Source organism: Montipora capricornis, chromosome 14 (genome assembly GCF_036669925.1).
Source record: "Montipora capricornis isolate CH-2021 chromosome 14, ASM3666992v2, whole genome shotgun sequence".
Lineage (NCBI taxonomy): Eukaryota > Metazoa > Cnidaria > Anthozoa > Scleractinia > Acroporidae > Montipora > Montipora capricornis.
Genome location: NC_090896.1, coordinates 27,186,884 through 27,204,383, shown reverse-complemented (window position 1 = coordinate 27,204,383; position 17,500 = coordinate 27,186,884). Strand labels below are relative to the sequence as shown.

The following is a 17,500-nucleotide window of genomic DNA, read 5'->3' as shown; positions in this document are numbered from 1 at the left end:
ATTCGTTTAATCCTTGGATCTGACTCGCTTGACCTTTTAAAAAGACCTTGCAACGGCTTTCTGGAAAGTGCACTTCTTTTGCCTAGGCAGTCCCAGGTGCACCTTTGTTCACAAACGAGATTAATTTAGCTATTAGTAAGGCCACTCGTTCTTCCCGCCCCATTACCCTGTCTGGGCCTTTGAAAGCAGAAATTGCCTCCTGGACCTTCTTAGAATCCTGGGAGGGTTTTCTTCCCTGGCGGTCTGAATTTCATCGTCAGATAGTACTCTGCTCTGATGCTAGTGCTTTCGCGTGGGGGGCAGTGCTTAATCCCGATGCAAAGTCTGTCGCCATTCGGGATTACTGGCCTTCTTCTCAGTCTTCTCTCGGTATTAACTGTAAGGATATTCTCGCCTTGTGTAATGCCTTGAATTCGTTTTCTTCTACCGTTAGTAACTGCTGGGTTGACGTGTTCACGGACAGTGAAGTGCTCTTGAGAGCTTGGCGCCGCCAAGAAGCTAGATCTCCCTCTCTTATTGCTTCTTTGAAGCGATTGTTTGCTGTTATTTCTGACTCTAACATTCACCTTAACCTTTATCACATTCTCTCCACGTGTAATGTTGTTGACCCTCCTTCTCGCACTCTTTCTTTGCAAGATTCCAAATTATCGCCAAGTGTTTGGGCGAGAATTCAAAGTGCCCTTGGCGGGCCTTCGGGTCACTGGCACGCCCGTCGAATGTCCAGAGCTCCATTTCAGGTTTTTCTCTCCCCCTTTTCTCTCCTTTCCCAGTTCCTGATTCCTCGGGTGTCAACGTGTCCTTCGCGCAAAAAGGATCTTTTTGTAAACCCTTACGCCTTTCCCCAAATTATTCTTATTCCTGATTTGCTGCGCTTTCTCTCGAGTCAAGCTATCTCCTGTACTAGTTGTCCCGGATGTCTGTCCTCGTAAATTTTGGTGGCCTCTTTTACGTCAACATGATTCCTTTATCTTGGCAGTTAAAGGTTCTAAGGACATTGTGTTACCTCCCACTACTTCCGGTTTTTCTTTCACTTGGCCTTTGCCGTGGGACTTGTGGGTATTCAGGTTCACCACTGTCTAGTAAAGAAAGCCTGTGGTCGCCATATACTTTCCTGCTAGTGTTTTGTTATTAAATTTTCTTTTCAAAATGTTGCCTATTATGTTTTTATTATACATATCGAGATATTGTTGTAAACGAGCTTGTTGTAATAAATTTAACTGGTTTGGGCTACATGTTCTAGTCCTCGGTTAACTGGGTGCTCTTATGCCATTTGCAGGTTCTTCCTCAAGTTGCTCGTTTATTTACACCAGCTGTCAGTAGTCCTACTTGTAGTTATCCTAATGACCACACGTTCAATTATTGTCAACGGTGTTAGACGTCGAGGCAACCCTCCGAAGCGTAAAGCGCTTTCCTTGGATCTCCCTGCAATCGACAACAGGATTCAAGTTCTCCAGCAGAGAAGCCTTTCTTCTGCGTATTCTAGGCAAAAGCAATCCCTTAAGGAAGAGCTTGAGAATTTTTTACACGCATTGCCTGGACGAAAGACACTATTTGATTCTATTCCTTTTGATGTCTGCTGTTTTCTTGTCTACAAGGATGCTATGGGTAAGACACATCCCCACCGCAATGGATGCCCCCATACTGGCCAGCGAGGCGTATTTTCTTGTCATTGTCCTCGCCGTCTATCCTATAATACAGTCGATTCTTACATTGGGAAGCTGCGATCCATATTTCCGGACGCAGGCCGTCAAGTAGATTGGAACAGGTCGCTCCATTTGGGTAACCCAGCTTCTGACGAGCTCGTTAAGCTTTACCTCAAACAGGTTACTGCTGAATAACTCCAAGCTCATGTTACTCCGAAACAGGCAACTCCAATCTTTCCAGATAAGTTACTGTTACTTTCTCGCCACATGGAGAAGCGTCTCTTACTGCCTAATCTCTCTCCTTCCGAAATGTTTGTTTTCGCCCGTGACCAAACTTTCTTCAAATGTTTATTTTACTCTGGGGACCGTGCAGGAGATTTGGGCCTTGCCAAAACCCCCGAGATTGCCCGTTTTCCAGATGACAGTGGTCTTCTTTTTAATCACGTCTGGGGGAAAACCTTGCGCGATGCATATATGGCTCCTCAAATCTGTTCGGAATGCGTCGTTATCCAAATCCGGCCCTATGCCCGATTCGGGCTGTTGAAATGTATGTCGCTGTGTCAAAAGAGATTGGCATTGACCTTTCCAGGGGTTGCCTGTTCAGGCCTACAGATCAGAGTCGCATCGATTATCAGCCTCTCACCAGTTCCACGGCAGAATCTCGTTTAAAGCTCTATCTTCGACAAGCTAATATAGACGCTGGTGAAACTCTTCATAGTTTTCGTTCGGGGTGTGCCCTCACCCTCACTTTTTCTGGTTCCAATCTGGCTGACATTATGTCCCATGTTGGTTGGTCTTCTCCATCTACCGCCCAATATTATTTGAAACTCTCTAGCGTTATTCGAGCAGCAGCGCCCGCTGACCTTCTTTCTAAGGAATATTCACAATCATGTCACGCGTCTGCTCTATATGAGGAGTTCAATTACCTTAAAAATTTTATTTCCGCGTTTCCTTCTCGACAGTCACCTAGCTACGGTTAGAAGTCACTCAGTCTCTTAAGTTTACGGTTTAAGATCTGGCTGTTTAGTGTTTTTTTTTAGTTTTGGATAGGTTTGAGTGTTGGGTGGCTATCTTGGGTTTTTGGGTGCTGTTTTACAGATGCATCGCCCACTTTTGTGGCCGCCAGACCTTCGTAACTCAGAGGAGCGCAGATAAGACCGGTGTAAATAGGATACTATTTACAGCGGTCTTACCCATAGTGACTATAAAAGAGATTCAACCATCAATTCATGATCAGTCCGCTCAAGCAGACAGCTTTTCCAAACATCCTTGTCTCGTTGTCCTCTCCTACTACGCCTGTTTTACCTGTAATCCAAACTCCTTCTGGTCGCTTTTAGTTCCCTTCCCTCCCTCCCTTGTACTAACTTTTGCATCTCTGTTTGAAAAGTGGCCGCCAGACCTCCGTAACTCAGAGGAGCGCAGGTAAGACCAGTGTACATAGGATACTTTTGAATTCTTCTCGGCGGCCATAATTTGATCAGCTGTTAAAATATGATATGGAATTCTGTAACCAATCGGAACGAGGCTCCAAGAGTTTTTTTTTTGTTTTTGTTTTTCGCCTAAGCAGAGTAAAGTCCAGATTCTGGACTACGGGAAGACGACTCGTTAAGAAATAGTATCAGGCGTACTTTTTTGCGCCCTGTCTAAAGAAAAGTACGCTTGATTCCAGGTTAATTTCGTCTAAGAACAATGCTTGTAATATTTGTGGTTTATGCTAAGAGAGCAGTAAGTTTAACTGTTTAGCGAAGATATCGATGACGTCACCTACTGATATCAATGTGCCAACGAGAGCCTTATTGGATGCAGAAACAAAGGATTCTTTTGTTCGGTGGTTGGCATACTTGAATATCAAAAGAAATTTGACGCCAATGTTTGTACAGATATCTTCCCTATTAGGATAGTTCCGCAAGTGATCAAGAACAGTTTGTGGGTTTCAAATTCCACCTATCTAGGCAACGCTGGGTTCTTGTTGAACAGTCCTGACATAATTAAATCTTGAAATAGGTGGGTTCCCTATAAGTTTCATACCATAGAGTTGTATGAATGAGGTCAAGGCACTCCTTGCTGTTGGTACAGCACTGTAACCAAGCCCAGATGAGAGTTCTCTGAGGTTTGTCAATCGAAAAGTCTGAACCAAAGATTTAGATAGTTTAGTTTGATCCAAATTGTACTCATATGACAGTGTTTAACCTACTGAAGATATGAGTTGTCTATTGTTTCTTGGTACCTTCTCTCGATGAATTCATAATGAGTTCCATTGGTTCACCTTGAATCCCTTGAGTCATCAGCATTTGCCTGACAGCACAAAACTAGCCATACGAAAATTCACGCCATGAAACGACCCATAATCGGGCCTTAAGTTTTCAACCCAAATCAGGCCACAATGAACCAAAACTGGACCTTAAAAACTTCAACCCAAAATGAACTACAGCTAACCTTTGCCAAATCAGATAGCTCCATTGTGACATTCAGGTTGTGTCCATTGAGTTTTAATGTTGCTTTGTTGTTGTTGTTGTTGTTGTTGTTTTCATTCTCTCGTTGCGATACAATGGACCATAGGATAGAGACCATAATTCCTAACACTGAGGCCATGCTTGCGTTACTCAATCTGCTTTATCAGAAGTCACACTGACATTCATCTTAACAGATTATTTTGATCAATTACCTCCTGAGTGGGTTCAAGATTTGACTTCGTTCATCTACATCTATATGTTCCAGCACTTGGCGAAGTCCCTTTTTGACTTATGGCTGTTTCTGCTAAGGTGGCCTTACACACCACAAGTCTTTTTAGAGACATCACTGCAAAGCCGGCCACTTCTACTGGCATGGAGAGAACAGAAAAGCCACAACACCGGGAACGAAAATCCCATCTGATTGGTCTAAAGCTCTGGTCACGGCTGTTTCAAAAAGGATAATAAATCAGACCAATCCAGTTAGCGCCCAATTTCCCTGACTTGCACATGTTTAGGCTCGATATCCGCCGTTCACTCGAGTTCGGGTATCCTCCCCGAGTGAGCGCTGGCTCATTTCCCGAAACAGCGGCTGGTAATCGAGCCTAGCACATGTTGTAAAATTATTTAGCCATATGGCTAAACATTTTAATATCCACCAACAAGATCCTTCTAGATGAGCAACATGGCTTTAGGCAACGATAATCCTGCGAAACCCAATTAATATTAGCTATACATGACTGGGCCAAATCCAGTAACATGCGAAGACAAACTGGCGCCTTATTACTTGACTCCAAAGCATTTGACTCTGTTCCCCACCAAAGTCTAGACTGTTAACCAAACTCAATTACTATGGTATTAGGGGTGGTATGCTTATATGGATTTCAGCATTTTTGTCAAATCGTCCTCAAGTAGTCTCCATAAGTGGTGTTCACTCCTCCCCCAAGCCTGTCCTTTCAGAAAAAGGAAAGGTTACGTTTACACAAACGTTGGCCGTGTAGCACTTACATTTTAAACAGAGTTAACTGAATAGAGTGTAATGTGAAGTGCTAGATTTCAATCCCATATGAACCATGTGAGCGTTAGCCCTACTGATGGAAATGGGCCCCCACAAGGACAGAGAAAAACTCTGACACGGCGGAGATCTAACCCGAAGGTCGTGGGTTCAATTCCCACCCTGGTCAGAGTTTTTCTCTGTCCTTGTGTGGGCCCATTTCCATCTGTAGGGCTAACGCTCACATGGTTCATATGGGATTGAAATCTAGCACTTCACATTACACTCTATTCAGTTAACTCTGTCCTTTCAGAAGTTCCGCAGGGCTCAATCCTGATGACATATCTTCACATATTCAATCTAACTTGCGCTTTTTTTCTGATGATTGTATCCTCTACAGAGAAATTAACGACCTTCACGACTGCCGGATCTTACAGAGAGATCTTGACCAATTGTCCCCTTGGTCAAAGACCTGGCAACTATCGTTCAATGTCAAGAATTGTTATCACCTTGGTATTACCTGTAAGAAACTCCCAGTCGCTCATAGTTACCTATTAAATAATGAATTGTCTCTGGAGTTTTATCAGCTCAGTACCTTGGAATTACTGTGTCTGACAACCTGAGCTGGAACGAACATGTCAACAACATATGCAAGAGGAGTTCAACTCCTCTCGGCTTAGATCCTGAATGGTTGTAACCCCGAACTTAAAGATACAGCCTATCGCACCTTGATACGTCCTAAACTAGAGTGCACAAGCAGCGCTTGGAACGCCTCCACGCAGCAGAACATCCACCAAATTGAGATGGTTCAGCGCAGAGCAGCCCGATTTGTTTTTAATGACTACTCGAGTTTTAGCCACGTTTCTCCGATCCGTTGGCGAATGCCTGCGATATGATTCACTAAAAGACCGTAGACTACTCCTTCAAGCCAGCATGTTTTATAAGATCTATGCGGATGATGTGGCCATCCTCTTTCCGCCTGAAGTGAGACCTTTAACTCGAGTCAACAGATCAACTAATAACCATCCATTTCATCAGCTTAGCGTATCCAACAACGTTTATTAATACTCGTTTTTTCCAAGGACTATAGTAACCTGGAACGATCTGCCAATGAACGTTAGTGTGAACTCTCTTGATAAACTTAAAGCCGTGGCACTTCCAGTTATAAAGTCATTGTTATAACTCTTAGGAAATTATTCAAAAATCTATCTACTTATTTATTTATTTACTTACTTTTTTTAGTACATTTTTATTCCATATTTCTATATTTATGTTCTTTACATATTTCTAAACTTTTATTATATTTTTGTTCTAACTCTTAGTATAGTTTTTAAACTGTAAGTTTTAGGAGTATAATGATCAAAGAATTAAAGGAAACTTCGTCCCGTACTCTTCTCAAATAGTATGTGGATTAATTTATTTAACATGCTACAGGGTACTTATGAACATAGAAAATATTTGTGAGACGGCCCTACGGTTTATAGTCCTTATCAGAGAAGACTTGAAAGTTCAACCATTTGCAGATGAAATTACAAAGGTAGCAGTTTCTCCTCTGTTTTTCTAAGATCCTGAGGGTTGATCTGGCTGCGGTTCGAACCCAGCAGGTTAGCCCATTCACTCATCAGGTGCCCCAGGACACCCCCAGTTGATGAGTAAAATTATCTTGTGTTAGACAGAGTAAAATCAATTAAGTTTCATACTCCCAGGTGTCAGTGGGTTAATGGAGGGGATATAGTGTATGACTGGTTAGCCCATTCACTCTTCAGGTGCCCTAGGACACCCCCAGTTGATGAGTAAAATCATCTGGTGTTAAACAGAGTAAAATCAATTAAGTCTCATACTCCCAGGTGTCAGTGGGTTAATGGAGGGGATATAGTGTATGACTGGTTAGCCCATTCACTCTTCAGGTGCCCTAGGACACCCCCAGTTGATGAGTAAAATCATCTGGTGTTAAACAGAGTAAAATCAATTAAGTCTCATACTCCCAGGGGTCAGTGGGTTAATGGAGGGGATATAGTGCATGACTGGTTAGCCCATTCACTCCTCAGGTGCCCTAGGACACCCCCAGTTGATGAGTAAAATCATCTGATGTTAGACAGAGTAAAATCAATTAAGTTTCATACTCCCAGGGGTCAGTGGGTTAATGGAGGGGATATAGTGTATGAATGGTTAGCCCATTCACTCCTCAGGTGCCCTAGGACACCCCCAGTTGATGAGTAAAATCATCTGATGTTAGACAGAGTAAAATCAATTAAGTTTCATACTCCCAGGTGTCAGTGGGTTAATGGGGGGGGATATAGTGTATGACTGGTTAGCCCATTCACTCCTCAGGTGCCCTAAAACACCCCCAGTTGATGAGTAAAATCATCTGGTGTTAAACAGAGTGAAATCAATTAAGTCTCATACTCCCAGGGGTCAGTGAGTTAATGGGGGAGATATAGTGTATGACTGGTTTGCCCATTCACTCTTCAGGTGCCCTAAAAAACCCCAGTTAATGAGTAAAATCATCTTGTGTTAGACACAGTAAAATCATTTAACTCTCATACTCCCAGGGGTCAGTGGGTTAATGGAGGAGATATAATGTATGACTGGTTAGCCCATTCACTCTTCAGGTGCCCTAAAAAACCCCAGTTGATGAGTAAAATCATCTGGTATTAAACAGAGTAAAATCAATTAAGTCTCATACTCCCAGGGGTCAGTGGGTTAATGGGGGGGATATAGTGTATGACTGGTTAGCCCATTCACTCCTCAGGTGCCCTAGGACACCCCCAGTTGATGAGTAAAATCACCTGGTGTTAAACAGAGTAAAATCAATTAAGTCTCATACTCCCAGGGGTCAGTGGATTAATGGAGGGGATATAGTGTTTGACTGGTTAGCCCATTCACTCCTCAGGTGCCCTAGGACACCCCCAGTTGATGAGTAAAATCATCTGGTGTTAGACCGAGCAAAATCAATTAAGTCTCATACTCCCAGGTGTCAGTGGGTTAATGGAGGAGATATAATGTATGACTGGTTAGCCCATTCACTCTTCAGGTGCCCTAAAAAACCCCAGTTGATGAGTAAAATCATCTGGTGTTAAACAGAGTAAAATCAATTACGTCTCATACTCCCAGGTGTCAGTGGGTTAATGGAGGGGATATAGTGTATGACTGGTTAGCCCATTCACTCTTCAGGTGCCCTAGGACACCCATGGTTGATGAGTAAAATCATCTGGTGTTAAACAGAGTAAAATCAATTACGTCTCATACTCCCAGGGGTCAGTGGGTTAATGGAGGGGATATAGTGTATGACTGGTTAGCCCATTCACTCTTCAGGTGCCCTAGGACACCCCCAGTTGATGAGTAAAATCATCTGATGTTAGACAGAGTAAAATCAATTAAGTTTCATACTCCCAGGTGTCAGTGGGTTAATGGAGGGGATATAGTGTATGACTGGTTAGCCCATTCACTCTTCAGGTGCCCTAGGACACCCCCGGTTGATGAGTAAAATCATCTGGTGTTAAACAGAGTAAAATCAATTACGTCTCATACTCCCAGGTGTCAGTGGGTTAATGGAGGGGATATAGTGTATGACTGGTTAGCCCATTCACTCCTCAGGTGCCCTAGGACACCCCCGGTTGATGAGTAAAATCATCTGGTGTTAAACAGAGTAAAATCAATTACGTCTCATACTCCCAGGTGTCAGTGGGTTAATGGAGGGGATATAGTGTATGACTGGTTAGCCCATTCACTCTTCAGGTGCCCTAGGACACCCCCAGTTGATGAGTAAAATCATCTGATGTTAGACAGCGTAAAATCAATTACGTCTCATACTCCCAGGTGTCAGTGGGTTAATGGAGGGGATATAGTGTATGACTGGTTAGCCCATTCACTCCTCAGGTGCCCTAGGACACCCCCGGTTGATGAGTAAAATCATCTGGTGTTAAACAGAGTAAAATCAATTACGTCTCATACTCCCAGGTGTCAGTGGGTTAATGGAGGGGATATAGTGTATGACTGGTTAGCCCATTCACTCTTCAGGTGCCCTAGGACACCCCCGGTTGATGAGTAAAATCATCTGGTGTTAAACAGAGTAAAATCAATTACGTCTCATACTCCCAGGGGTCAGTGGGTTAATGGAGGGGATATAGTGTATGACTGGTTAGCCCATTCACTCTTCAGGTGCCCTAGGACACTCCCGGTTGATGAGTAAAATCATCTGGTGTTAAACAGAGTAAAATCAATTACGTCTCATACTCCCAGGTGTCAGTGGGTTAATGGAGGGGATATAGTGTATGACTGGTTAGCCCATTCACTCTTCAGGTGCCCTAGGACACCCCCGGTTGATGAGTAAAATCATCTGGTGTTAAACAGAGTAAAATCAATTACGTCTCATACTCCCAGGTGTCAGTGGGTTAATGGAGGGGATATAGTGTATGACTGGTTAGCCCATTCACTCTTCAGGTGCCCTAGGACACCCCCGGTTGATGAGTAAAATCATCGGGTGTTAAACAGAGTAAAATCAATTACGTCTCATACTCCCAGGGGTCAGTGGGTTAATGGAGGGGATATAGTGTATGACTGGTTAGCCCATTCACTCCTCAGGTGCCCTAGGACACCCCCAGTTGATGAGTAAAATCATCTGATGTTAGACAGAGTAAAATCAATTAAGTTTCATACTCCCAGGTGTCAGTGGGTTAATGGGGGGGGATATAGTGTATGACTGGTTAGCCCATTCACTCCTCAGGTGCTCTAAAACACCCCCAGTTGATGAGTAAAATCATCTGGTGTTAAACAGAGTGAAATCAATTAAGTCTCATACTCCCAGGGGTCAGTGAGTTAATGGGGGAGATATAGTGTGTGACTGGTTTGCCCATTCACTCTTCAGGTGCCCTAAAAAACCCCAGTTAATGAGTAAAATCATCTTGTGTTAAACACAGTAAAATCATTTAACTCTCATACTCCCAGGGGTCAGTGGGTTAATGGAGGAGATATAATGTATGACTGGTTAGCCCATTCACTCTTCAGGTGCCCTAAAAAACCCCAGTTGATGAGTAAAATCATCTGGTGTTAAACAGAGTAAAATCAATTAAGTCTCATACTCCCAGGGGTCAGTGGGTTAATGGGGGGGATATAGTGTATGACTGGTTAGCCCATTCACTCCTCAGGTGCCCTAGGACACCCCCAGTTGATGAGTAAAATCACCTGGTGTTAAACAGAGTAAAATCAATTAAGTCTCATACTCCCAGGGGTCAGTGGGTTAATGGAGGGGATATAGTGTTTGACTGGTTAGCCCATTCACTCCTCAGGTGCCCTTGGACACCCCCAGTTGATGAGTAAAATCATCTGGTGTTAGACCGAGCAAAATCAATTAAGTCTCATACTCCCAGGTGTCAGTGGGTTAATGGAGGGGATATAGTGTATGACTGGTTAGCCCATTCACTCTTCAGGTGCCCTAGGACACCCCCGGTTGATGAGTAAAATCATCTGGTGTTAAACAGAGTAAAATCAATTACGTCTCATACTCCCAGGTGTCAGTGGGTTAATGGAGGGGATATAGTGTATGACTGGTTAGCCCATTCACTCTTCAGGTGCCCTAGGACACCCCCGGTTGATGAGTAAAATCATCTGGTGTTAAACAGAGTAAAATCAATTACGTCTCATACTCCCAGGGGTCAGTGGGTTAATGGAGGGGATATAGTGTATGACTGGTTAGCCCATTCACTCTTCAGGTGCCCTAGGACACCCCCGGTTGATGAGTAAAATCATCTGGTGTTAAACAGAGTAAAATCAATTAAGTCTCATACTCCCAGGGGTCAGTGGGTTAATGGAGGGGATATAGTGTATGACTGGTTAGCCCATTAACTCTTCAGGTACCGTAGGACACCCCCAGTTGATGAGTAAAATCATCTGGTGTTAAACAGAGTAAAATCAATTAAGTCTCATACTCCCAGGGGTCAGTGGGTTAATGGAGGGGATATAGTGCATGACTGGTTAGCCCATTCACTCCTCAGGTGCCCTAGGACACCCCCAGTTGATGAGTAAAATCATCTGATGTTAGACAGAGTAAAATCAATTAAGTTTCATACTCCTAGGGGTCAGTGGGTTAATGGAGGGGATATAGTGTATGACTGGTTAGCCCATTCACTCTTCAGGTGCCGTAGGACACCCCCGGTTGATGAGTAAAATCATCTGGTGTTAAACAGAGTAAAATCAATTAAGTCTCATACTCCCAGGGGTCAGTGGGTTAATGGAGGGGATATAGTGTATGACTGGTTAGCCCATTCACTCCTCAGGTGCCCTAGGACACCCCCAGTTGACAATAAAAGCGAGTGGCGAATAGAAAGAGTAAAGTCTCTACTCCCAGGGGTCAATGGATTAACCACCAACCATGAAGCGTAAGTAGTAAATAAAATATGAGCGGGAGATCTGTATGGGTGTAAACGCCCATACAGATCGGACGCGAATATTTTATTGTACTTGTGAAATGAAACAATATATTGAATGAAAGGATTGTTTTGTGATTCAGTAATTGGACATTCATGCCAAAACATTGTAGGTCCCAGAGGAGAGAGTTCATGGGACAACAATGAAACTAAGAAAATTTTTTAGTCACTGGTGAAACGTGATTATGATGACCGGACGGTTTCACTCTCCGAAGACTGAGAAGGAAGAAGTTGCCTTGCCTAAAAATACGAAATACAATACAAAATGGGCGGTGAACGTTTTTACTGCCTGGCAGAACACATGGGAAGCCATTGATTTTGCTTTCCCTATTTGGCTTAGCGGTGAATAGTAATTTCTATTCACCTCCGAGCTAGCCAAACAGAATGTGCAGAAAGCACTTTATTATATCTCTCAGATAGTACGCATGCTGCAATTGGCTAAATTAGCAGGCCGTATTCTACAGTACGGCCCACTGTACAGCCCGCTAAATTTAAAATTTCGACAAAACATCATCTAGCGAGTTTTTCATGTCATTTCTGTTGCATAAACTTGTACTGAAAACTGTTTGAATCTTGCAAGCAACTATTTCAAACTTAACAGCCAAGAAGATTTAGTTTTTGGGATTTTGGCACGGCATTCTTTGTGGCAGTTGAACCTTCCGCTTCACTTTGACTAGTTTCCTTGCCCACGCGCCGGTTAACCTCAGAGATATAATAAATATCTTACTAACCTCGTTTTCTCGGTCCTTACTGTAAGTTACGGATCCTTGTTTTTTCCCGTTGATTTATGGCCCATGCACTTCGCGCTTGGGCCATAAATCAACGGGAAAAAACTCGGTCCGTAACTTACAGTACGGACCTCGAACTCGGTTAGTATGAGGTATATATACTAACGTATATACTTATGGTAGAGTAACAGAATTGGAATGGTGACAATAAAATACTGGCCTTATTGTTGATCAAATATAATTGTTGTAGTTAAAATTTTTCCTTGGTTAAAAATTGTTCACCCGGCCTTAAGAGTCCTCATGGGCCCGATCAGAATAAGTAAGTAAAAATTGTTCAAACTAGTTTGTTTTTTACTTTCCTTTCTTTTTAGAACATGATAATGTCTATAAGACAAAGGAAAGTAAAAGACAAACCAATCTGAAAAACTTTTAACCACAGAAAATTTTTAAAAGACATGCAATGCCAAGAGCAGTACAAAAGCAATCAAAGGTTAAATGGAGAACAAAAATACAAAGACAGGAACAGATTTAACAAAAAGCAAAGTGACTGTATACAGAAAAAATAAAATGTTTTTTTTTTACGTTAATCAGTTATTTGCCTTGACCCAGTTCACATGTGTGAAATGCCAATACAAGTGCAAACAAAATTAATGAGCAAGAAAAGCAAATACAATTATGTCCCTTCTTCTGTCAGCACTTGCGCACTTGTGCAGTTCCATTTAAGTCTGAAATATGGTTACCGTAGTAGACATGTACATATACTAGCAATTTGCATCTTATGCATGAACAACTGTAATGAACTATAATTTAGTTTCTATAATTATGACTAGATGTACATTCTTGGGCATTACTACACCACCTCCGTGTCCTTAATCTTCTCTAGGGAGGACTCAGGAATTGGTAAATTGGCCATCCAAGACATGTATGAATTCCAGAATATTGCCACCAACTGAACAAAGGCAATCCGATGTTGAATTGGAATAAAAGTAAAATTGAGAGTTTGTACCAGAGGCCATATCTTGTAATTTGTAATCAAAGTTTCCAAGTATCGCTCCTTCAGGAATTTCTTAATCTCATATGGCCTCTTTCCAGCAAGTGTCTCTGTCACACCAAAGAAGAAACATATCATAAATGGAGCAAAGAGGCCTTGATCCAACAGCATTTTCTTGAAGCCAGCAGTTTTAGCTGTACCAGGTACAATTCTGTCAAGTGCAAGGAACCATGTTCTAAGCACTGGTGCTATGATCACACCCACAAGGCCCATACGAGCTGTTCTTACAAAGTTATGATTGGTTCCTCTGCATTCAACAAACTGCTGAGTGACAACATCACCCAAAGCCACGAGAAATCCTACAAAAAAAAAAACATTGCAAAACAGTAAAAAAAAACACCAATATTTTCTCCCTTGGGAAAACCATAACAGACACCACATCACCTAACCCTTATATCAAGAACAGAAACAGGTCCTAGTGTGAATTAATGGTAATGGTATTATGGATTATATATACATGTACCACACACATCCCATAGCCTCATAGCGGTTTCAAATTCTCTGAGAGATTACACTGCGATCAGGCCCACGTTAGCTTTGCTCATAATGTTATCTTATGTTGTCACTCGCTAAAATTGGGCTAAACAAAAGACTCTGAAGAATTCCGGTCGGTGGGCCAAACTTTGGCCGACCAAACTAGCGATCTGTTGGCTGTTAAAACCCTGGAAGTGACAACTCTACCGTGCAGCTCTCGCAAAGTCCTCACGACTGATCCGCCATTAGGTTACAAAGAATTTTGCTGCCTTTTTTCTTACAATGACAGTGCAACTTGATTTTATTTGTACGCCCTATATAAAAGTAGATACAAATGACTTTTGTATGCCTTTTAAAACATCTCATAACTTGTCAAGAATCAGGTTTGAATCCCTGGGAGGCCCTCATCGATTACTAAATTAGCAATTCCAATTGGCGAGCTCTGTGGCCATGCGGTTCGGCGATCATACTTTACCACTTCCCGGTTGTTTTGAAAGCCAAATAGCAAAAGAAAAGCCAAGAAACAGGTTAACTGGTTCTTTCACAAAGGCAATGAAAGTGTTTATTGGTTTCCTGGATCAGACAAAGGACATACATGTATCAACAGGAGGAGATGCTGATAAAATCACAAGTTACATGAATCTCATGTGAATGTGTAACGTATTTCACTTGCCAATTATCTGTTCAGAAAAGGCTTTATTTACATGGTTGTTTGTACACCAAGGAGTCCAGATTGCTTCATATAATTCATTCATTTCCACTTGAGTTGACTTAAAATTTACATTCAAGAAACTAAAATGGCATGACTGTTTGTAAGTAGAGAGACCAATAATATTATTATGCAAAAAGCAACAAGAAGGAAAAATGTCTGCTTCCAGGGTAGTGGCTGGTGCATTAATTTGAAAAAAAAAATCTAAACTGCTATCTTTCTTTAATTTTGACTTAATGACCCCTAAGGTAAAGTCACATGCTAGCAGACTAGGGCTCATTACCTCCAGAGCTTACAATGTATCATGGTTTCGATAGCATGAAGCTACTGGGAGAACTATTACTCCCATCTGGATGGGATGCTAGTCCATCGCAGGGTTACCCCTAGCAGTATAACAATGTATCGCCAGTACCCATTTATACACCTCAGGCCTTCTGATAGGGTGCGATTAAAAAATGCAAATTATGCGATTTTTTCAGGGCAGATTGTGCGATTAGAAAGGCCAATTATGCGATAAATAATGTAAATTATGCGATTTTTTTCTCAGCAATTTTAAGCTTGTTTTATACGGTTTCAGGTTAAGAAAAACACTTTTTTGCTGTTCTAAAGACATTTTGAACACAAAGGAACAGTAATTATGTATCTCGATCGACAGTAGTTGGGATAAATAAAAGTTGAAAAGTTGAAAGGACACAGCTAACATGCCAAATGAATGATCAAGGTGCTCGTCAACCACGAACTTCCGAAGATGGTCAATCACAATAGGGCCATACCCTCATTTATACGACAGAAAATAAGCCGCGGCTTTCTCTGGCCGCGGCTTACAGAAGACTCGAATGTTCACACCGTATAAATGGTACAAAATCCACGTTCACGTCTTTTTCAAGCCGCGGCTAATATTGACCTGGGAATATATCTTCGTATAAATAGTTCCTTTTGCGTATTTTGTACACCGTGGCCAGAGTAAGCCGCGGCTTATTTTCTCTCGTATAAAAGGCCCTAATATTGCACGGCGAGAAAAACATCAGTCCATCGTCCACCTGGAGCGTATCTGTGAGGTACTTTCTTGCTCGATTGTGAGCTGTCAGATCGGGAGGAATGTGGGAACTTCCTTCTTCGTCGAAAAAAAAGCGAGCGTTTTCACAAAAAACTTATCCATGTGTAAGTTTTTATCAGTTTTCAACGAAAGAAACTACATTTTGCCGAAAAACTTACAACTTCGCTTATTTTTCACAAATCTCTTCCATAAGAGAAGGCAACTGTGTCATTTCAGTGGTGTGTATATAAGGGCGTGTTTGTGTTGCACCAATAGAAGGAGACTCGTACCAAGTCCCCGACATGAAAAGTAATGCCTTGAACTTCGAATGTTTACGAAATCGAAGGTGACAAAGGTTTTTTAGCCTTTTTCCAAGATAAATCATCTTAAAAATGGCGTATTTATGCAGGAATTTCTAAGAAACGTGTTGATTTATGTTTCATTTTATGAATTTTGTGCGTCCTTTTGTGAATTATGCGATTTCTCGTGAATTGTGCGATCGGATGCGATTTGAGGTCGATTGTGCGAAATCGCACCATCGCGTAATATCAGAAGGCCTGACACCTGGGTGAGGAGAGACAGTGTGGAGTAAAGTCTCTTGAATGACCACTAAAGTAAAATGGGATTATTTATCTGAAGGGGAAGGTGAGATTTCTCAATCGAACTCATTAAACAACAGAGTCTTGAATGTTGGATGTCAATGAAGTGAGAAAACAACTCAAATATATTACCAACAAAACTTAGGGTTGCGTACCTCACTTCTCACGTTGTCTACGCTTAAAAAATTGAAATCAGTAAATGACATTTACTACAGTAACTATAGGTTATCTCAATTACAAATTTAAAATGTCAAGCTTACAATAATTATGCAAGACTGCATATTCGGCAAAGTTCACACCGGCCATTGGCGTTATATAGTTGAAAGGTACATAAAGTAACATTCCCCATGCTTGAAACAAAGTCAAGTATTTTCATAAATTGAAGACAAAGGTTTCCACTGGGAACTTTAGTTTATGGCAACACAGACAAAATTCCTCCCACGACAAATAATTCTATGTCAAAACAAAATTGTAAGCATCTGCCTTGCTACTACAAGTCCACACAAAATTGAAAAACTTGCGAGTATTTGTGTAACAGAAGTAAATCTGATTGGCTAATGAAGGATATGTCAATTAATCAAAAAAGTGGGAAGAAGGAATTTCAAAGAGCACTTTGGTCAGGCTCTATTTTTCCTTTCGCCCACTCCACACGAAAGTAAAGTAGAGCCTGGTTGCAGGTTACTGAGAGGGTCTCCCACTATTGAACTTCAAGTACAATTACTTGAGAGAGTTCTTAAATGTGCCACAGTGTTGATTAAAAGGAAACATTGTGAGATGGAGTCTATGGTTTTTTGTCTTTGTCTGAGAAGACTTGAAACTCAAGCTATAATAATTATTATGCAGATGAAATTACAAAGGCAGCACTTCAATTGGGTGATGTAGCACCTCTCGTGACATATAATGTGTTTGGCTTGGTACCTCAGCCACAAACAAAAGACTAAACAATTACTGAAACAATAACTTAGATCTAAAAACAACAGAAGCTGCACATTGATTCCGTACAGGTCCCTACTTCATTATGCATGCAAATTAAATTAATTATTTATTTGTGCTATTGTTTTGTAGAACAATACGTATAACCAAGAGAATTGAATATACAGGTATACATGGCTAATTTGTACTAGCAGGATGAATAAAAATGGATCTCATTTCTCCCTCACTCTCGCTCTCTCTTCCTTTCTCTTTTCTTTGCCCACATCGCTCACGTCGTTGCTCCTTTTTGTCCTTTTTTGTTTTACTAATCCTGAAACAACCCAATCCCTTTAATAATGCTAACCATAACCCTAATTACATGTACAACTTAAGACACTATTTACACTTTAAGGTTAGTCCCTGTGATAGTTTTAGGTTTTTCCAGTATTGCTGTGATCTGTGACCTGCTTTCCCTTCAT

At 41.6% G+C, this 17,500-nt stretch overlaps 1 protein-coding gene across 1 annotated transcript in view; it reads right to left on the bottom strand.

The window, feature by feature from the left end:
• Positions 1 to 12,461: 12,461 nt before the first annotated feature.
• Positions 12,462 to 17,500, bottom strand: part of LOC138032352 (protein Mpv17-like) — a 6,806-nt gene continuing 1,767 nt past the window's right edge. Inside the window, exon 2 of the mRNA XM_068880012.1 lies at positions 12,462 to 13,590. Within this exon, the coding sequence (XP_068736113.1) occupies positions 13,091 to 13,590 (500 nt within the window). The 3' untranslated portion in view covers positions 12,462 to 13,090. The remainder of the gene's footprint in view (positions 13,591 to 17,500) is intronic.